The sequence below is a fragment of the Budorcas taxicolor genome, chromosome 2 (assembly GCF_023091745.1).
Source record: "Budorcas taxicolor isolate Tak-1 chromosome 2, Takin1.1, whole genome shotgun sequence".
NCBI classification, from domain to species: Eukaryota; Metazoa; Chordata; class Mammalia; order Artiodactyla; family Bovidae; genus Budorcas; species Budorcas taxicolor.
In genome coordinates this window covers 24,945,718-24,967,189 of record NC_068911.1, presented here as the reverse complement: position 1 = coordinate 24,967,189, position 21,472 = coordinate 24,945,718, and the positions used below count along the sequence as shown (strand labels likewise).

The window sequence follows — 21,472 nt, the reverse complement described above, 5'->3', positions numbered from 1 at the left end:
CAAGTGAGAAGTTCTTCTTTATTTTTGATATAAGCTATTTCTTCCCCTCCTGGAAGATGACAGCATAATGCAGCCTGTGTCTTCATTTATCCAGCCAGTAACGTACGGATATGGCAAAGCCTCTGCCTTCAAAAAACCAGCAGTCCAGGGTGGGGGATGTGGGTGATGAGTGTAAATAGATCACTTTAGAGTCAGATAACGCATGAGCATGAGGTTCTGTAGAGAAGGGCTCACAGAATGGAGTGTGATCAGATCTAGACTGGGAAGCAGGGTCAGGAAGGCTTCTCAGAAGAAATGACCCTAAAGCTGATTAGGATCACAGGATCACATCCCCAGAATGTGAAGGGTCTCCAGGCAGTGAGACCAGCACATGCGAAGGCAGCGCAGGTGAAGTGAAATAGGTCAGAGAACTGGGAAATTCAGAGCAGGCAGAACAAGGGTGTAGAGCAGATGCATCTAAGATCTAAGGCTGAAGAGACAGGCAGGGTTCAGACTGTGGAGGACTTTTCCGGCTAGGAGGCCGATCCCATCCCATAGAAGGTAAAGAGCTGGCGAAGGGGTTTCAAGAGAGAAGTAAAGTTGCCTTAAATGCTGGCTCACTGCAGAGTAGAGAGTGGATGAGGAGGGGTGAGACTGGAGACAGACCACATGAGGAACTATTAATAGAGGTGAGAGGGGACAGTAACTTAGAGAAGATCTGGGTCAAAGGAGCTGAAGAAAAGTGACTGAATGTAGTAGTGTTTTAGAAGGGGGAATCTACCATGATGAGAAGGAAAATAAAAGGGTGATTTCCAGGTGGAAGTAGAAGGAGAGGGTGAGAAGAGATTATGAAATGACTTAGGTTGGGTGGAATTTATCCTTTAGGGTCCTCATTCCAATTTCCTTCAGGTGACCCATTTTCAGAGGACCACTTTCTCCCTGCCGCCTCACACCCAGCTGGTTACAGTATATCTTCTAGGATCCCTTATAGGTTTAAGAATGGATGTGCTCCTTTCTCTTTTGGGGACCTCAGTTTCCACCTGGAAAATAAAGGAACTAAAAATCTTCTGAGATGGGCTCCTTCCCTCTTCTCCCAGGGTAAGTCGAGTCTTCCTTTCTCTCGCTGTTGCAGCAGCGTCTGCGCCAGTCTCACACTGCTTGGTTTTAGCCTATAGTTTGCATGCCTGGCTTCCCCAAGTTGACTCCAAGGTCTTAGAGGGCAGGGCTGCCCTGTTCTCTGCATCCTCAATCGCTGCTACGAGGAGATGCTCCCACTCTCAAGGATGGAGACACCGGTGTTCCTGATACAGGTCAAGCTCCTTCTCACTGTCTCTGTCATCCTTCTACTCCAGAACTTCCAGATGCCGAGTCTAGAGTCTATTTTCACTGGGTCTTGGGATGGACTTCTTATCTCAGTGCCCAGCTGTGCAGGACTGGGGATGGAGGAGAGGAAAATGAATGAGAGAGGAGATGTGGTTAGAATCCTGGCTCCTGGGGAGCTGGATTCAGGTCCTGTGTGCTGTAGGTATGTATGCATATGCTTATGTATCTATAAGTGTTTGTATGGGCATGTATATAGCATAAGATCTGTTTCTGGTTTTATTTATTTTTCTGTACTGCGGTGTATGTGTCTACATTTACATGGCCACACATGTCAGTGTGCACCTTAGCATCTGTGTGGCCATTAATCTTCATGCCTGTGTATGTGTGAGGGTCTCTGTGTAAGCAAATGTATATGTCTGTCTACATGTGAGTGTTGCTGTGTACGTATGTGTTCCCATGTGTCTGTATGTGAGTGGGTGCATGTACATATGCGGTGATACACATGGGGGTATATGAGTATGTCTCTGTATGCGTGTGTGTGTGTGTGTGTGTGCTCTGTGTATAGAGGCAGCATAGAATGTCTAGTTAAAAGCAAATGCTCCAAATTCAGGCTACCTGGGTTCAAGCCCTGAATACAGCGTTTAAAAGCTATAAGCTCTTGAGTGAGTAATTCCTTATTCCTTGGTTTACTCATCTCTAAACTAGGGGCAATAAAAGCATGTACCTTCAGTATCTAATGTGAGGGTGGAATGACACAGTGTCCACAGGGCATCTAGAATGATGCAGAGGATACGGTAAAATGTTAGCTGTTACTAAGTTATTCATGGCAATCAATATGTAAGTGATTGAGCTTGAGGGCCCAGGTCAGGTCCTCTGTGTATGAGATGCATCTTTGAGCACAGAAAGTTGACATGTATACAATTTCAAGTGCATGTTGGCATGGGTGTGAGGACTAGGCCTGAGGGTCAGTGGTAAGTGTGTGTGTGAGTGTGATACGCATGCATGTGCCTCTGTGAATGTTTGCATTCCACCAGCTTTTGAATGTCTTAGGGGCAAGGGCTGTGTTTCTTTATTATTTCACCCAAGCCCTTAGACTTGGGACATAGCAATTGCTCAGCAGATTAGTGTTGATTGGATGGATGACATAGACTGAATATTCAGTGGCTATTAACTCGTTCAGCATGCCCATTCATAGAAAACAAAAGGTTGTAAGTACATCAGTGATTGGTAGACAGACAGAAAGGGAAAGAGATGGATAGATAGATAGATTGATAGATAAATAGATAGATAGGAGACAGACAGATAGGATTGAGTCTAGTTAAGTAGAATCCCATGTAATTTAAACTGGAAGAGATATTAGAGGTTGTTTGTTCCAGGGAATTTCAAAATTTTGCCCCTGGTAACCCTGTGGGTTATCACGGAGTTTCTTTGAGGGGTTGAGGAGGCAAGCACAGAATGGAAGAGGTAAACCTGGCATCAGAAAGAGTCTCTTAACTTCTCTATATTGGATGCTCAGGCAGACTTGTATTAAAAAAAAAATGGCACTCCTGTAAATGTTGTGACTCTTGTTATAGCCAAGCCCCTTTTCCCTACAGAAGGGAGAAGATGAGCCTCAGAGAGGGGAAAATTTAGGACCTCCGACCTCCTTTGAGGTCCATTGCTAGCACGCCACCTTCCTTGGCATGTAGTAGCTGTGAATCCTCCAACTTACTGGGAAAAAGAAAGCAATTTCTCCCAGGAATCCCCCTTTCAAAGAAGCCACTATCACAGCGGTCTTTTGGTATATCTGTCCAGGCAACACCCCCATTTATCTGAGACTTGCCCCCTCAGGTCAGCCCTAGTGGCTCTGTTTGTCATAGATGAGCCCACTCACATGGCCTCAACAAGCCAGGGAAAGCACTCAGACCCACGCAGGGAACTCATACTCCCTAGGTACAGTTTGGATGTGGGACACCAAAATGCCAGTTGGTCTCTGTAGTCCCTGAAGTGATGTGAAGCTGCAGTGTCCGTATGTAGTCAACAATGATGAATGGATGGGAAAAGTTAATTTCACAGAGAGGGGAAAATGAAGGGGACACACAAAAGTAAGCAGATGTAAAGGCTGTGTGCTTTCAGGAAGACTGACAGGTGGAAAGAGACAAACCTGTTTCTCGTGGTTCTCTTCGTGCAGTGAGGCTGTATCTTTTGTCCTTGGTCTTTGTGCTCCTATATTCTTACAATTAATTCCCCTCTGGTCTGAGTCTGTTGGAGTGGGGTTTTGTTTCTTGCAACCACATCATCTCTGACCAGTGTGGCACTTTGCAAAGTCTCCTCCTGGCAGATGAATAGGCTCTGCCCCTGGTCAATTATGGGCTTCCAGGTGGCGCAGTGGTAAAGAATCCACCTGCCAATGCAGGAGACGCAAGAGATGCAGGTTTAGGCCCTGGGTTGGGAAGATCCTCTGGACTAGGAAATGGTAACTCACTCTAGTGTTCTTGCCTGGAAAATTCCATGGACAGAGAAACCTGGCAGCTACAATCCATGGGGTCTCAAAGAGTCAGACATGACTGTGCACACACTCCTGCTGATCTCCTAGCATTGATCCTGTCACTTTCCCTGAAGCCAGCTTGGAGGGGTCTCATGCGTAGTATTCTCTATCTGGGGCATCTTTGTGGAGTCTTCCTGAAGGTTTATTCAAGGTTTCCAGAAAGGGGTTTTACTCACCCTCCAGGCTCTGCTGCTACATCCTCAGGGCAGAATTGATGCATTATTTTACACTGGGACTCCCTGCTGAACCCTTCAGAGCAAGGGCATCACTATTTACCACTAGAGGTGTGCTCTTGGGAGACAACATCTCTGCACCCAAACTGAGCAGTTCTTCTAGCATCCAGGTCCCAGGGGTAGGAGTTTGTATAGTTCTAGGATGTCAAAGCAGGTCTGCAGTGTGGTGGGGTCAGGGGAGCAATGGGGACTAGTCTTCTCTGATGCAAGGTCTCCAAAAGTGGTCACATTACAACATGTTTCATAGAAATTGTTGAAACCATGATGGAAATAGCCAGAGGAAGTGGGGTGAAAGCAAACATCAGTCTGTTCAATTTATTGGCAGTCAGAATGGAAGTGCTTCCGAAGATCGTGGAGGGTGCCTCTTTTACAAGCTCTGCCCCTGCTCCTTCCCCTCATTGACATAGCCCCTCTTCCCTGAAGCTATGAACATGTGTTATACTTGTAGACACACAAGCACCTAGCAAGTTTGCTTTCAAGAGCCTGCTAATGAATGAGAAAAGTCAGTCCAGGCCAGGTGTCAGAGCCCCCACCATGAGAAAAAGAGGAATACAAAGGACTGAGAGTGTTAAACAAGGGAAAGCTCTTCTTTTTCTCCAGAACTAGTCAGGCCTGGAGACAACATGATTTGTTTGAAGACAGAACCAGCAGAGCTGCAGGGTGACTGGAAGCCACCGCCAGAGGGAAGAACACAAGCTTCAAGGCCAGATGCCCAGCCGAGCTCTCAGAACAGCCCAGCCAGGAGGACAGGCAGGAGAACCATGGGCCAGGCCACCAGGAATCCTGAAACACAAGAGAGGACTGTCGGGTGCTGGGCTCTGGAACTCAGCAGCCAACGTGAGGTGGCGTCCCTATCTTCTGCTGGACAAGGATGACAAACACAGAGTATCCTTAATATCTGTTTTAGCTTTCTGCCCCTGGGAGGTGGCAAAGGGCCATGTCGTAGAGGCAAAGCTGACTCACCACCACCAAACACTTCATTTCCCTGTGGGCACATAGGAAGTTACTTTTTCCCCCATGCATTGCAGTAGGTAGGGCCATATGACTGGATCTGACCAATAGAATGTGGGTAGAAGTCACATGTGCCACTTTTAGGCCTGGTTCTTAAAGCCTCCTACATAATTTTCCATGCTCCCTCATCCAGCATCTAGGGACCAGATGCAGAGCCTCCAAGAGAGGACTTTCAGGGGACAGCAGAGTTGCCAGAATTTACCAGAAGGTAAGAACTCCAGTTTCTAATAATGACTGTAAAGGGCACTGAGCTGCATCTTCCAGTGATTTTATGGGAAATAAACTGTTGCATAAAACCACGGAAAGCTGTGGATCACTTGTCACAGTAGCTAGCATTACTCACTCTGATAGTGAAGAGGCAGAAAGACACTGAAGGCAGAAAGAGGTTAAAAAAGCATTACCTCTGAAGCCTGACTACTTAGTTTAGAATTCTAGCTCTGCAACTAGCTATGCAGGCCCAGGTGAGTTATTGAACCTCTCTGTGCCTGAATGTCCCTGTGTGCAAAATAGGATCATTACTAATAGCTATTACTGCATGAGATTTTTGTAAGGCGAGTGAGTGAACTCATAGCAAGCATTTAGAACAGTGCCTGACACATGGTAAACACCATGTAAGTATTGGTTTTGAAAATCGGACTCTAAGATCTGGGAGGTTGGAATGTCTTCTGAACGTTACTGTATACTCAGGGTTAAAGAAGGGCTTGTCTCCTGGATCATAGCTGTCTCATATTAGAGGATCTCGGAGAGGCATGTGCAAGCCCCTTCTACCCAACACCAGATTATAGTGGCTCCTCAAGCCCTAAATTTCAAAATAACTTTCTGATGTCCTTAGGAGGGAGAGGGAGACGAATATCACAATTTTCAGATACATATCATTATATGACAACCAGTTTATAATTATGAAACGTAGGTTGATGTTCAGTTAATTCTAAAAATGTCATAAATGGCTGTGGGAGAGAGCAAACTATGAAACCCATAGGCGCACTCTTGCAGTAGTCTGCCACCGCGTCATGTTGGAGTGATTCCTCTGTTTTCGAAAGTCTCCAGAAACCAGTACCCACCAAGAAATTAGTCAATTTAGAAAAGTCCATTGAGAAGCCAGGTGGTTCCAGGCACTATGCTAACCTGAAGGACTGGAAGAAATTAATGAGATTGAGGTCCCTGCTCTCAAGCTGCTTGCAGTCTGAGCTCTAACCACCCTCTCTGATGAGTATTGCTTTTCCGAGCATTGTCTGAATGTTAGCACTGAGGTTATTTGGAAACATTTAGACTGTTATCTAGTTGGAGATTTGAGGATGGGTAGAACTTTTTAATGTCTGGGTTCACCAGTATAGGCCATTTTGGGGGATAGTGAAATCTTAATAGCATTGCTTTCCCTTTGGACCAAAATATGTTTCTTAGATTTGTCTCCCTACAGAACTCCATTCATTCATCAAAACCACATTCAGATGTTAACATCAGCTGAAATTCTCTTCTGATCTTATTCAATACAATTAATTACTCTTCTGCACTATCTACTTGCTTGTGATTTATTTGCTTATATGAGTATTTAATTTCACAATTGTTGTTCATTTTTCCTACAGGGCTTGTTCTGCTAATATTTGCATACCTGGCTCCTTTTTCTCATTTAGTTCAAATATTACCTCCTTCAAAAAATTTTCTGACTATCCATTCTGATATTCATTCTTCCTTCCTATCTTGTTAACAGATCCATCAAACATTGGTTGGGTGTGTGACCATCCAGGATCAAGACTGTATTTCCCAACTTCCTTTGCAGCCAGATGTGGCCATGTGACTCAGCACTGATCAATGAGACGTAAGTGAAGATATAAGGTGTCAGCTTCCAGGATTGTTCCTTAAAAGTCATGGACTTCTTCCAAGTTCCCTCCATCCTGGCCTAGATATAAAGATTGGTGTTCTGTCTGCCATCTTGGACCATGAATATGATGGTAAAATCCTAAACATGGTAGAGGGGTGAGATGGAAGGAGCCTGGATTCTTTTTTTTTTTTTAAGAACACAATCTGTGTGGCATGGGTAGTTCCCATCATAAGGTAGCAAAATAATTGCTAAAAAATTTCTTCAGTTAGTGACCCAAGAGAAAGTTACTATTGAGGAGGGGAATCCTCTGTCCAGTGCAATGATTCAGGCCTTTAAGTACAGGGGAAATGGACTTGGTTAATGATTACTGCTTTATCAGTCAGGTCAGTTCAGTCGTTCAGTTCAGTCGCTCAGTCGTGTCCAATTCTTTGCGACCCCATGAATCACAGCACCCCAGGCCTCCCTGTCCATATAATGCCCTATTGCAGAAAAGTGAGAAATGGAGGGGTTTTAATAGTTAGGGCCAAGTGAAAGAGCTGGAGTGTCTCTTTGGTAGGTAACTTGTAAGAGGCCCTTATCTCCAGCATTAGAAGAGTGGATACCCCTAAGGAGCAAATTTGGACTCATGGTAGTTGCCAGGTTTAAAAGAGGGTTGAATGCTGTTCGGGCAGCTTTGCAACAATGTCAGAGCCCTGGTTGGAAAAACCTGGGGACTGAGGAACATGGGGTGGAATCATCTGGATAGAGGCTCCTAAGGATTGTGATTCTTCTGATAGCCTTGAACCAATGCCTTCAGAGTCTTGCTCTCTTTATTAGGAGCTAGCCTTCCCCCACCCAAGAAGACAGTCTGGATTCTTGATGACCTCATGATGCTGGCCTGTTAGTCCTGGATTGCTTGTGTTATTGACTTCATTTGTGTGTGAGAGAAATAAACTTCTGCATTACTGAAGGCAGTATTACCCATGCTGATAATTTTCTATCACATCATTCTCTTCTATTTCTAATTTGCCTTGTGAGCTTTTTTATCGTCTATTTTGAAACTGGAACACAATCTCCATTAGGGCAAGCACCTGACCTGTACCATTCACCATTATAACCTTAGTGCCAATAACAATGCCTAACCCCAGCTGGTGCTCAATAAACATTTTTTTTTTGTCTAATAATGGCCCTCCTGCTGCACTGTGAGCATCTCTAGATGGGTCTAGGGTTTGATTCATTTCAGGGTTCACAGATCTTGGCACAGTTCATGGGGCCTGTCACATAGAGGAGACTAAATAAATATGCACTGAATTAAAACGAAGGAGAGTTGGGAGGGCTGTGGGAAAGGCAAGAGAAAATAATGTACCTGCAGTGTTGGGTGTTCCACTCATGACACCAAGAGGCTGGGCACCTAGAGACAAGATCAGAAGGTGAGGATTTCCACAGTTATGCTCCACTGGCTGCGGCACTGTAGCCAGAGTTGCTCCAAGACCTCCTGGACCTGGTCATCACAGTCACTGGCAATCCACATTGTGGAAACATCTATTATTTAGCAAGTACCTTTCTAAACACATTTCATGCATTTGAAACTTAATCCTCCTGAGAGATTTGTGAAGAGTGTTCTCATCCCCATTTGACAGATGAGAAGACTGAGGCTCAGCAATGTCTGCTAATAAGTGGAAGAGTTTCAATTCGAACCCCAGTCTACCTGATTGCAAAGTGGAGTTCTCAATCCCTCCTCCCTCCTCCCCAATGTACTCTGTGACAACACATGAGCTTCTAGTGGAAGATTCAATAAAAGAACAAGATAACTAGAGGCAGGGTCTTCTTCATGAGACAGCCTCAGTTTACTTATCTGGAGAATGATAGCAGTAATAGTGCTTATGTCCCTAGACTATTGTGAACATTCCATGTGATAATGCATATAAATATGGTGCCAGGCAGGAGGTATTATTATTGTTACTATTATTAATATTATTGTTGCATGCGTGCTAAGTTGCTTCAGTCATGTCCGACTCTTTGCAACCCTATGGACTGTAGCCCACCAAGCTCCTCTGTCCATGGGAGTCTCCAGGCAAGAATACTGGAGTGGGTTGCCATGCCCTCCTCCAGGGGATCTTCCGGTTATAGGAATGGAACCAGAGTCTTTTATGTCTCCTGCATTGGCAGGTGGGTTCTTTCCCACTAGGGCCACCTGCTGCTGCTAAGTTGCTTCAGTTGTGTCTGACTCTGTGTGACCCCATAGATGGCAGCCCACCAGGCTCCGCCATCCCTGTGCTTCTCCAGGCAAGAACACTGGAGTGGGTTGCCATGTCCTCCTCCAATGCATGAAAGTGAGAAGTGAGAATGAAGTCGTTCACTCATGTCCGCCTCTTAGCGAACCCATGGACTGCAGCCCACCAGGCTCCTCCGTCCATGGGATTTTCCAGGCCACCTGGGAAACCCATTATTAATGTTACTGCACCTTAATTTCTCTAGGACAGAAGAAATGCTTTAAGTTTTTTGACTTCTTGATTCTGTCAATTCAGTGCAAGTAAAAGCTATGAGAGAACTGCTAGCCTGTGGGATAGACTTAGGAAAATCTAAGGAGCGTTTGGAAAGCTTCTCCTACGTCATGCCCCAGAACACCATAACTGGATTGTGAGAAACATGGTCATTCTCTAGAAACCTAAGCTGGTTTAGCACTTAGACCTCACCTCAAAGGGATCGAGTTATGAGCGCCTGGCAGGAGGGAAAAGACAAAACACACATGCTTGGGAATCAGCCTGAGCTGGGTTCAATGCTAACTCCAGCTGCTCATGAGTAGGTGATCTTGGGGGAGTCACTTAATCTCTCTGAGCTTCAGTTTCTCACCTGTAAAATGGATGCAGTCGGGGAGGATTGAGTCAGTGGGTTCTGAGACTTTAGCCTGATCTCTAGTACATAGGAAGCCCAGCACAAGTGGCAAATGCTACTATCATTACCCAAAACATCTCTTGCAAAGATGCACTTACCACTGGGTTTCCTGAGGAAGCAGAAAAGGACCTGGGCTGTTAAGTTGGTGACCCCAGGCTCCTGAGGTTAACTGTCAGCACTTGGCCAGCTGGAGCTATCACCAGGACTTGGCTACTTCTTACCTTTGCGAGTGATGGGTCCCAGGTCTAGAACTCGGGCTGGGTCGATAGCCACTCCTTCACTGCGGAGTTGACTTCTTGAGCAAGACTGTGGGGATGGAGAATTCTCATTATATCAAAACGTAAAGGCATGTTCCTATCCAAATTGCTCCTGCCTTGAGGAGCTCTGGCCCAGGAATGGGCCCCCACCCACAATATGATCCTGACTCTGATGCTGTGGTTTTCTCAATCTAGAGAATTCTCAGTCATGTCAAATGAACTTGGGTTTGAATCTCCTCTCTTTTCTTTCAGTTGTCTAACTTGGGATAAATGATGACACCTGTCTACTATTATTAAGTCATATCTTCTAGGCTGTGCAGGTTAAAAGGAAATATGTGTGCAACACACAGGCACACAGCAAACACTCAAGAAATGCCAGCTCTTAGTAGGCAGTGTTGAATCTGGGTTAAGAGCATGGGCATGTAAGTCACTCCTCAGCCAGGGCATACTCAGCCCTGGTACTTTCTAGCTCTGTGGCCCTTAGGCAAGTAACCTCTCTGAGCTCAGTTTCTTCACCTGTAAGATGTGGTTAATAAAAGAATCTACTTTAAAGTGTGCTGTGAGAATTAAATTGGATAAGGCATATAAAATTTTAGAATGGTGCTTGACACAGGCTTAAAACTCAACATTCAAAAAACCAAGATCATGGCATCCGGTCCCATCATTTCATGGCAAATAGATGGGGAAACAATGAAAACAGTGACAGACTTTATTTTCTTGGCCTCCAAAATCACTGCAGATGGTGACTGTAGCCACGAAATTAAAAGGCGTTTGCTCCTTAGAAGAAAAGTTATGACCAACCTAGACAGTATATTAAAAAGCAGAGACATTACTTTATCAATAAAGGTCCATCTAGTCAAAGCTATGGTTTTTCCAGTAGTCATGTATGGATGTGAGAGTTGGACTGTAAAGAAAGCACAGAAGAATTGATGCTTTTGAACCGTGGTGTTGGAGAAGACTCTTGAGAGTCCCTTGGACTGCAAAGAGATCCAACCAGTCCATCCTAAAGGAAATCAGTCTTGAATATTCATTGGAAGGACTGATGCTGAAGCTGAAACCCCAATACTTTGGCCACCTGATGCAAAAAACTGACTCATTAGAAAAGACCCTGATGCTGGGAAAGATTGAAGGTGGGAAGAGAAGGGGATGACAGAGGATGAGATGGTTGGATGGCACCACCAACTCGATGGACATGAGTTTGAGCAAGCTCTGGGAGCTGGTGATGGACAGGGAGGCCTGGTGTGCTGCAGTCCATGGGGTTGCAAAGAGTCGGACATGACTGAGCAACTGAACTGGATTGAACTGACACAGAGTAAGCACTGAAAGAAGTCAGCTATTAGTAAAATCATTTAAAATGTTCTGTACCAAGGAAACATAGTAGACAGGCTCTTTCATCTAATATGCTTCCTGGGGATACTATAATTGCTGACACATGGGCTTTTGGAGACTTAAGTTACATCCATTCATCCTTTCTTCCCTCTTTTTCTCTGTTTCTCCTTCCCTCCCTTCCATTAATTCATCCATCCATCTATCTTTCTATCTCATCATCTATCTGATTTTCTTTCTCTCCCTTTCTCCCTTCTTCTCTCCTTCCCACCCTCCCCTCTTTCAATCCATACATAATTCCGATAAACATGTATGGAGGTACCAGGCCCCATGTCAGGCACTGAATAGTTTAGTCCAAAGAGATACTCACCGGTTGGCACTCTTCTTTAATGAAATCACAGAGAGAAACCTCACAATGCAGGAAAACTAGATCATAATTTCCAGCAAACATGAACATCTGAACTGAGAACCGGCTTTCTGCTGACACCCCATTCTCTTCCACGGAGATAGTGGAATCACGTTGATTTGGGCAGCTGGGAGGGTGACAGGGACAAGGATCTAACTTCTAGGAAAATTCAGGGGGTCTGAGGCTCTTACTGCATTTCTAATCTGCATCCAGCGTAAAAACAGCATTGGAGAGAATTAAAGAGCCCCCTCACCCCCCACCATGGTTCATTCCAACCTATAGCATAGATTTTTATTCCTCCAGGTTTTCTCCACAATGTGACCAATAAACTCACATGGTTTAAATTTGAGGGCCTACAGTCCCCAGAATGAGACAGACTGATTTTAAATTCCAACCCAACCCACTTTCTAACTAAATGATTGTGAGCTGATTACTTAACTTTACTGAACCTCAGTTTTATTTTCTGTAAAGTAGGGACAGGAATATGTACTTCCTAGGATTGATGTGAACATTTAATGAGATAATCCTTGTATTCTGCTTAGCACAGTGCTTGGTACACACCTAAACTCTATGCTAAATATTAACTGGTATTTTAACTATAGTTTGAATCATGATCTATAGATATGCATTTTCCTTTGTTTTTGCCAGTTAACAATTCAATCATATTTTGTCCCATATTTTGTTTTCATGTTGTGTAGTCAGTGTTAACATCAGTATAAAAGTCCCCTTTGATCTATGAACCTACTTCCAAAATGATAAAAGATACTGAAATGAAAAATGACTGGCATTTCTTTACCTTGCCCATCTATTTTGTATTAATCTTTTAAGGCCACAATTTCAGGAGTGATATTTCTGAGTCAAAGGGTATGGTCATGTCATACCAAATTGTTTTCCAAAAGAGGCAAGCCAATTGACACAACCGCCAGGCAGGGATGAGCTGATCATTGTTCTCTACCCCAAACCTCATTTAGGCCGAAGGATAACCCCAGATTGTCCAGTACCTGTTCCTGATGATGAAGTATTTCACAGGGTCAGTCTTGTCTTCAGTGGGCGTGGCATAGCAGTTCTTCAACACCAGGTTAAATCGGGACGTGTCCCCTCTCTCCAAGATGGCGCCCACATAGAGCATGGATTCAACAGACAGCGCGACTGCAGTCCCTTCATAAGGAGACCTGTAGTCCTTGTCTTGAAAGAGGGCCATCCTGACAGTGAACTCTCCCTCCCCTTCCATACTGATGTTCAGGGAACTGAGAGCACAAAAACCACAAGAGTGAGGTTTTGAACAGTGAGAACAAAATCGAGTCCCACACCTATGTAAGATTATGAAGCCAGAGGCGCACCTTTGATTCCTAAATGAACTAGTCATTTACTTATATCAAGTATCTACTATCTTCTAGGCATTCAACTCAACAAACAGATGTCTGACTTCAGGTTTCCTGCCAGTCCTCCCTGCATCAGAGAGCACACATACCTCCTTCACTCAAAGAGCACCTCCGTCTTCTCACCTGCAGAACCGGGCTTGGGACCAGTTCTGTGGGCTCACAATTTTTAGCAGCACACCTCTTCCCTCTATCCCATAGTTTTCAGTGAAACATCAATTTTAACAAGACAAATAAAATAGCTTGAATATTTATATTTTTATGAACCTTGGGCCCCAACGCATTACAGACTGAAAACTAGAAATGGAACTATAAAATTTCGAATCCTGATTATGCCATTCTGTGAACCCAGGAGGCAAAAAGGTAATGGGGACAGGTACTCTGGATTTCGAATACCTCAGAAAGTCTCCTAAGCACATCTAGGAATGTGGAGGAATTCCTTCAGCAGGGCCCATTCCAGGCACACTTAGATAGCAGTGAACAAATGACCAGACCCCCTGCCCTAATTGAACTCCACCCAAATTTCTATTTGGTTCTATATCTGATGAGTTTATCCAATCAAATCTGATCTGGCTTAAATCCCACATGTGCAGGGAAGCTTTCCTGCCCCCAGCTTTCCCCCCCAACCAAAATTAGGTCAGGGACCCTTGTTCCTGCTCCCACAGCACCCTGTGCCTCCCCTACATTGCCTGCATTGCACTTGTAAATAATTTTTTATATAATGAGTTGTTGAATGCCTTTCTACCTCAAGATAAATGAAATTGTCATGCTCTTCTGTTCCTCAGCTTATTTAATTAACACTGTTTCATGTCGTCGCATTGCTTCATAGTAATAATCTTCAATATCCACAAAATATTCTATGCCTGCTTTGTTCATGCTGAACATCCTAATACATAATCAACAAATATTTGTGGAATGAATGGAAGTTCCTGAGGGCGGTGGGTAGCATCCTGTGGACATGATAAAATGTGCGTGAAGTCAGTCAGGGTTATAGGTCAAAGGGTAAAGATCAGTGCCATACCTTACAATGGGCTGCAGGGCCGTTTGAAGGCTCACTTTCATGTCCAGTGGGTAGGCACACTGGAAGTTGATGCTGAGGATGGTGTCTCTGATGATGAAATCGTTGACTAAGGAGAGGGTGTTTTTGTAGATGGCATGGGTCTGGTTTCTCTTTGGCATAAAAACAAGACGACATATATGTCGACATGGATGCAGGTACAAGTGTATCTGGGATTCAGGTCTGTGTGACTCCAGAGTTGATGCTGTCAATCAAGCGGACAACCCTGTCCTCTGATCTCACGGAGGCAATGGGTCTCCTCCCCGAGTGGCACTGGCACTTTATTGGAAGGGGAATGAGGATCCCAGATCGAAAACTAGAACAATAAACTGTTGACTCTTGGGAACAGTCAGGAACTGCCATGCTTGCTCCTTTGTGAACCCCTCCCACATTATCCCTAAGTGAAAGAATCATAATCATAGGTTTCATTTACTGAGCTTAAGCATCAAGCCTATTCTAAGCTGCCTCCTGGACCAACATGTGTAATCTCACATGCCCTTAGAGGTCCATGGAGGCTAAGTTACTTGTCCAAGGACTCATAGTTACTGAGTTACACCTCGCCTGCCCAGCTCCTGCACTCTGGCAGCAGGGGTATAAACATCACTCACCTCCAGAATGTTTCCGCAGGCACCAGCCTGGGTGGGATAGGTCACGGATATCCAGTTCTCTTCACTCTGACTGAGGCTGCTGCAGTTCCAGTTCCCGTCCCGCAGGTAGGCGTGGACCTCATCTCCAAAACCCAGGCTTCCCAGCAGACACTTGTCCAGTGACACTTTGATCTCCTTGTCCCCACAGTCCAGCTGAGGCTGCAAACTGTGTACATCTGGAAAGTCGAGAGAAAGGCAGGTAGAGTGGATAGGGGTCTGGAAGGAGAGGGCAGAGCTCACATATTGTGCCCTTTGGCAAACCGCTTTGCCCACCAGGAGCCTGGGGAGACTAGAGGGGCCTGAGGCCCACGTGGGATTTACACTCAGGCTTGCGGTAGGTGAGGCTGGCCAAGATGCCCCCGTCCAAGATTTCCAAGCATGCTGTCTGCAGGCTTGGCGAAGGCTCTCATGTCTGGTCCCTCCTGGGACCCAGAGCAGATCATCCCCAAATATGCCAAATGGTGTATTGATTATTTTGAATTAAAGTTACTTAAGTTGCAGCTAATGCAAGAGCCACGCTCTGACACACCTCTCTGTTTCCCTGAAAACAGGAAATATTTCTCCCATGTGAAAGGTGCTCTCTCTGCATGTGGAGTAGAAGGACACACTTGCCACCACAGATAGGAACCTCAAGCTCCTTCTTGTCCCTCAACATAGAACACTCTCTCCTCCACAGGGGTGAGGAGTATGAACAGAGGAAAGCAGGCTTGTGCCCAAAGCAAGAATTAAAGGCTCTCGTTAGAGTCTAGGAGGGAAGGAGATCTTCTCACTGGGAAGCTCCTCCAACTCCCACCCAGGGCTTAGGGCTCATCTGTAACCATGGGTCACCTGCCTGTGCTTGCTTACCTGCTGGGATGACAAGAACATCACCTCCAGAGCCTACCCACTTGGACTGGTCTTATTGAATTCTCATCAAAGCCCTGCTTTGTGGGTTTTGTTTTATTATTATTATCTCACCCACATTTTGCAGATAAGGATGTTCAGGTTCAGAGAGGGTAAGCAGCTGGTCCCAGGTCCCAGACCCCACCCAACAAATCCAAGACTGACACAGGAGTCTGCCCTTGTTCCTCACGTGGAGACCATGCCAACACCTGAACACAACTTCCAACACTGGCAGAGTCCTCATCCTCAGTAGCTTTGTCCCTCATGAGTCAAGCCCACCCATTCCCAAGGCCACAGTCCAGTGGCTGACCCGGAAATGTGTCTGACCCTTGGCCCCATCCTTGCAAACTCGCTGGCTTTGCACGTCTCTTCCACTGAGCTCGGTTCCATCACCACTGACTGTGGTCCACACCTAGTCCTGATCCTCTGGAGCTCCCTCCCTCCTGCCCTGCCCGCTGGGTCAGCACAGTCCCAGTGCTCACCGGAGACGTTGAGGTCCTGTCTGCAGAAGCAGCCCCAGGTGCCACTGACGAGGCGACACTCCTCCTCGGGGCGGCAGGTCTTGTCACACTTGTGCTCCGAGGTGGCAGGGTCTGGGGTGAGGCGTGGAGGAAGAGGATCAGGGTGCACAGCAGGGTGGGCTTGAGGCCACCAAGGCCAACCTTATTCTACAGAAGAGGTGCCATGTTTGACAAGGGTTGTGCCATATTTGGTGGAAGCGTCAGGCCTCGAACTTGAATTTCCCAACTCCCGATCCGGTGGGGTGAGAACCTTGGAGCTGCCAGCTTGGTGCTTTTACTACAGGGCAAATGCTATTCCCAGAACTTTCCATGCCTTAATTCTTTCAGTTCACATGTAGACCTCGTGGGGGTGGGGGTAGCATTTGGATCGTCGAGCTGGGATGCTAGGTTCAAATTGGCTCTGCCACATTCCAGCTCTGTGATATTGGGAGAATTGCTTAACCTGTCTGTTCCCACTGCTGGCGCTGAACCGAGGCTGTTCTGTTCAGTCTCCTCCTGACCCGCTGCACCCACTCTACTGACCCTGGGCACTTCACCGGGTTGCCCTGCCCCACTCACCTGTGCAGTATCTCAGATTGCATTGAGGGGTGCCCTCCAACCGGTACACGTGGTATGGGCCCGGGCAGGCCTTCACCAGCACCTCTGTCTTCCAGAGGCAGCAGTTGCCACTCCAGTGGGCACAGGCGGTGCGGTTGACGATGCCCTCCCCAAGGCCGGGATGGGTGCCATTCAGCCACAGGGGTGCAGACGTCTGGCATCGGAATGTGGGGACACAGTCCTCCGGCATCCTCACTCCTCCGTCCCCCACAAATCGGTACCAGCCGTGTTTGTCACTGTCACAGCCTTGGACATCCTCTGTGTTCTCTGTGCTTCGAAAGGGTTCATTCAGGAGGGTGTAATTCTGGCAGGGGTCAAAACAGAGCTGGGCCTCTGGGGTGCCAGGGGCTCCGCAATCCAAGTCCTCTTCATAGGAACCACTGTTGGTGGAGTTTCTGTAACCTGGAGAATAACGGTATGCTCGGGTTTACGGAGCAGACCCTGGGGCCTACAGGGTTTTCGTGCCCAGCACACTCTGTTTTGGGAATGCTAGGGAACCTGGTGTGGGCAAGAGGCACACGACCCATTGGTTGCACATCAGCCTTCATCACCTCGGGGTCAGAATAATAAGGAGGGCTTTGTGTGGTATATTGTAGGCATTAAGAATATCAGAGTCCCCACACTCTCTGCGTAGCCTCAGAGGGTGTCACTCATACTGAGCCTGAGTGGTGATGCAGGCTCTGGATTGTTGCAGGGCTCCCCTGAGCCACCACACACTGTGGTTCTGCCTGCCAGTATTTGTTTTTCTCATTGTAAATGTAGCATAGGCTCATGGGAGAAAACTCAACGGTTATTAAAATGAATAAAGTAGAAATGACACCTGTCCTAGCTCATTCCATTCGAGACGTAACCATAAATTTGTCATACAGTTTTCAGACCCTTCCTGTGCATATATTTAAAATAGTTTTTTTTAAATGTGTTTAATGCTGTACAGCTTTCTTTCCACTTGCATTGATTATTTAGAATATCATAGAGATTTTTCCTTTATCAGTAGATGACGATTTCTCAGCCCCAGCACTACTGATGTTTGGGCTGGATAATTATATTGGGGGATGGGCTCTGTCCTGTGCACTGTAGGATGTTTAGCAGCTTCCTTGAGTTTTCTCACTAAATGCCAAGAGTACTCCTCCCTGAAGTTCTTTCCAGACATTGCCAAGTGTCCCCTGAAAAGCAAAATCACCACCCCACCCCCATTGAGAACCACTGGGTCTAATAGGGCCATTTCCTATTGCTGGTCTCTGGTTTTTAACAGATTCAAGGACTGTGATGTGTGAAGATATGGAGAAGTAAAGCAGGGGTGGGGTGGAGGGTGGAGGAAGTCACAGGCCAGACAGTCTGGGTTTAAATCCAGCTCTGCACCTGCTGACTGGCTGACCTTGGCAGATGGTTTAATTCCCCTGAGACTCTTCTGCAAAATGCCACCTGTAAGCTAGTGCAAATATCATCCATTCCTATACTTCAGGTCATGGTTGCCACACAGGTGTCCATCTGTCCTTGTATTTGTCTCATGTGTTTTTTCTCTTTATTTATAACTTAAATTTTGTACATTTATTGTATTTTAAGTTTATCTCAAAAAAAAAAGCAAGTGAAAGCAACATTGAACTCAGACTAATCATTTGCATGCTGAAATATTTACAGATAAAATGCACTGATGTCTGTAGTTTACTCTTTAAATTTTTTAAAAACCTTTTATTTTGTATTTTATTTTGTATTGAGTGATTAACAAGGTCATTATATATTTCATATGTTTCTTTCAGTGATTCTCTTTATAGATTCATTTCATCCTAAGGAATAGTATTTGTGATACCATAGGTATGATGTATTAGTTATATGGTTTAATACCCATGAAGAAAAGTACATATAGCTTAGCTACCAAAAATTCTCTCTCTCTCTCTCTTTTTTTTTTTGGCTCTTCCCTGAAGCATGTGGGATCTTAGTTTCCTAACCAAGGAGTGAACTCTTGCCCCTGCAGTTAAGAGTTTGCCGTGCAACCTCATTTCAGGATATGCATGCCCCATTTGGGAGAATAAACCTTTAAAGGAGTGTTAGAAGGTTAAATGAGGTACTAGGTGCAAAATGGCAAGCACAGCACCTGGAGCCTAGTAGTTCAAGCTAGTTCTCTCCTCTAGTTCTGATATGCTGAAATGCCCCAATGATGACTTAAATACATTCTACCAGGGTCGCATTCCTTTCCTTTCTTTTGATGTATTAAACTATTTAATGGGTGATCATGTGCCCAGCGCTGATGCACTGATTACTGGGGCTCTCAGTCCATCCCCACAAAGCTGAATCACATTAGAGGAACTTTTTGGGAAAAAGATTTTCAAGCCTTGCTTTTGTACATGTTTGTTTTAAGGAAAGGAGTCACTGCACTTATTATTCTTGGACTGGTTATCGCACACACTATTTTCCCAAGGGAGGCCATGAGCTAAGTGCCTCCAGCTCCCTCCACAGGGACGTAAGCAGAAATTTTCACCCTTGTGCAAAGCCTGAGAATCCTTCCTACAAGCATCTAAGATGCCCAATCCATGGATCTTTGGAAGGACCACAGAGAGATCACTAAGCCTGGTCTCTTCATTTTACAGATGAGCAAACTGATCTGGAGGAAAGAGAGATGCTTGCCAAAACAAGGCACAGAGCGACTGGGAGCTTCACAGCCACATGAACCCCCAGCCCTCTGATTGCCACCATATCCAGGCATAGGAGGTTTTAACTGGCTCCCATTGCCCTTGAGGGGGAATTTCTGATTTGGCTCTTTGAGAGATTGTGACTAGATTCCGGGTTCTCTCATCTTGTTTCCCTTTAGTTTTTATCATGCCCCTGTTTTCTTGCTGACCCTGAACCAATTTTCTGCTCTCCCCTGCTGCCTCTCCAGGTATCACGGGTTATCTGAGATGCCAGGTGAGCAGAGTACTCACCCTGCTGCTCTGTAGATGACAGGGTCAGAATGTAGGAGGCCAGGGCCAGCCACAGGACAGAAGTCATCCTTTCCAGGAGCTGAGACATGTGGGTCACTCAGCAACCTGCAGATTCTCCATGCAGTGGTCGTGGGGAGACCCAGATGTGATCAGGGAGACAGAGGTTGCTCCCCTGACGGCAGGGGTAAGAAAAAAACTAGAGAACTCACATCAGTTAGCACATGACTTGTACCAAGCACCTTGCATACCTTAGCTCATTTAAGACACCAAACCACCCTCCAGGGAAGGTGTATTTATCGTTTCCATTTTACAGATGAAATAGCGGAGACTCAGAGTAAATTAATCCCAGAAATATTTATTGAATCCCTCCTATGTGCAAGTACTATGCTGGAAGTGAAATAGCTTGCTTAGGCCCATTTTCTCAGAATTGTTCTGATGGTTTCTTTCATGAAAGATGTATTGCTTTGAAGTCCTTTCTGTGGCTTACAGAAGAGATGTTATAACAGGAGCAGGAGATTTGTCAAGTGGGTGAGGTTCACAGCAAGAGAACCAAAGGCAAGCAAGACTAGTGAATGTCCTCGAAGGTCTCAGGGCAGGTCCTACTCGGGTCAAGGTAGAGGCTGTTGGAGATTGGATGGAAGGGAGGGTGGCAGAGCTATGAGTGTCTACAGACAAAAGTAGCAGCTTCCCTTTCTCGGTTCTGTGCATCACACACTGTGCAGAGAGAGCCCAAAGCATCCTCTGTGTATGCAGATGTCTGTGAGGGTGAGACCATGTCAGACTGAGCCCGTCATGGCCTCCTCACACTGTGCCCAGAGCACAGAAGGTGCTCAGGAGACATTTGGGGGAGCTGTGCATAACGAGCAAGGAGGGAGTGGATAGGAACAAGGAACTGTGAAGAGCCTGCCAACACTCAAATAAATAACACTGCCTCTTCTGGGAAACTCTCTTCTCAAATGGGAGAATCTTTGGATAAAGTTCTACAGCCTCTGAAAGACTTCAGTTGAAGACAGAAGTTTGTTTCTGGAAGGGATATTGTGGCTATGTTATGAGAGAGTGCCCAGGACTGGTATTTCTTAGAGGTGAAATCCTAAGTAGACGCCTGTCTTCCTGGGGGGTGGGGGGGACAGTGTTCAGAGACAAGGGAAGGGGGCCTTTTTTTGCCCTGGAGCAGCCAGCACGTAGCTGGAGTCATGGTCGAACTGGAAATACAGTGATATCTGGAGTCGTCAATAAAGGCCAGTCTCCAAACTCCTTGTTGGGTTCTGAAAGGGTCAAGTATCAGAGGAGGCCCCCAGGCTCAGGAGAAAGCCTTCCGGGGCTTGAAGCAGGACTTACCTGGTAGCGAGAACACGGAATGTTCTTCCTTCTCTGGCTGTGGAAATGCACGTCTGCTGTGGACCGTCCTTTTATTGCCGCTTCCCACCGATGTGGCTCTCTGGGATTGGTGCAGAGATGTGACTGGAGCTACCTTCCCAGGCATACACTGGGTTGGTTGGGTGCAGGTAAGATAAACAATTTACCAGAAAGGGTGGTGAAGGGAAGGCCCCTTTGTTCCCACACCCCCTGCCCATCACCCCCCTGCATGTAACCCTTCTAGCAGTCTCTCCTTCATGCAAATACTTCTCTATAAACAAGAGCAACATGTACTGAATGCTGAACATAACTGGGCACTGCTTTGCACCCATTATTTCTCGCATTTAATCCTCACAATGA

At 45.9% G+C, this 21,472-nt stretch overlaps 1 protein-coding gene across 1 annotated transcript; it reads right to left on the bottom strand.

Moving 5' to 3' along the window:
• Positions 1-4,786: 4,786 nt before the first annotated feature.
• On the bottom strand, positions 4,787-19,844 carry GP2 (glycoprotein 2). Its single transcript, XM_052635869.1, has 10 exons — positions 19,757-19,844; positions 16,800-17,240; positions 16,203-16,313; positions 14,800-15,014; positions 14,156-14,304; positions 12,757-13,002; positions 11,720-11,882; positions 9,988-10,072; positions 8,238-8,282; positions 4,787-4,845 (listed from the first exon to the last, which is right to left on the bottom strand). The coding sequence occupies exons 1-10, from the start codon at positions 19,842-19,844 to the stop codon at positions 4,787-4,789; spliced, it is 1,602 nt and encodes a 533-aa protein (XP_052491829.1).
• Between the last annotated feature and the right edge of the window lie 1,628 nt (positions 19,845-21,472).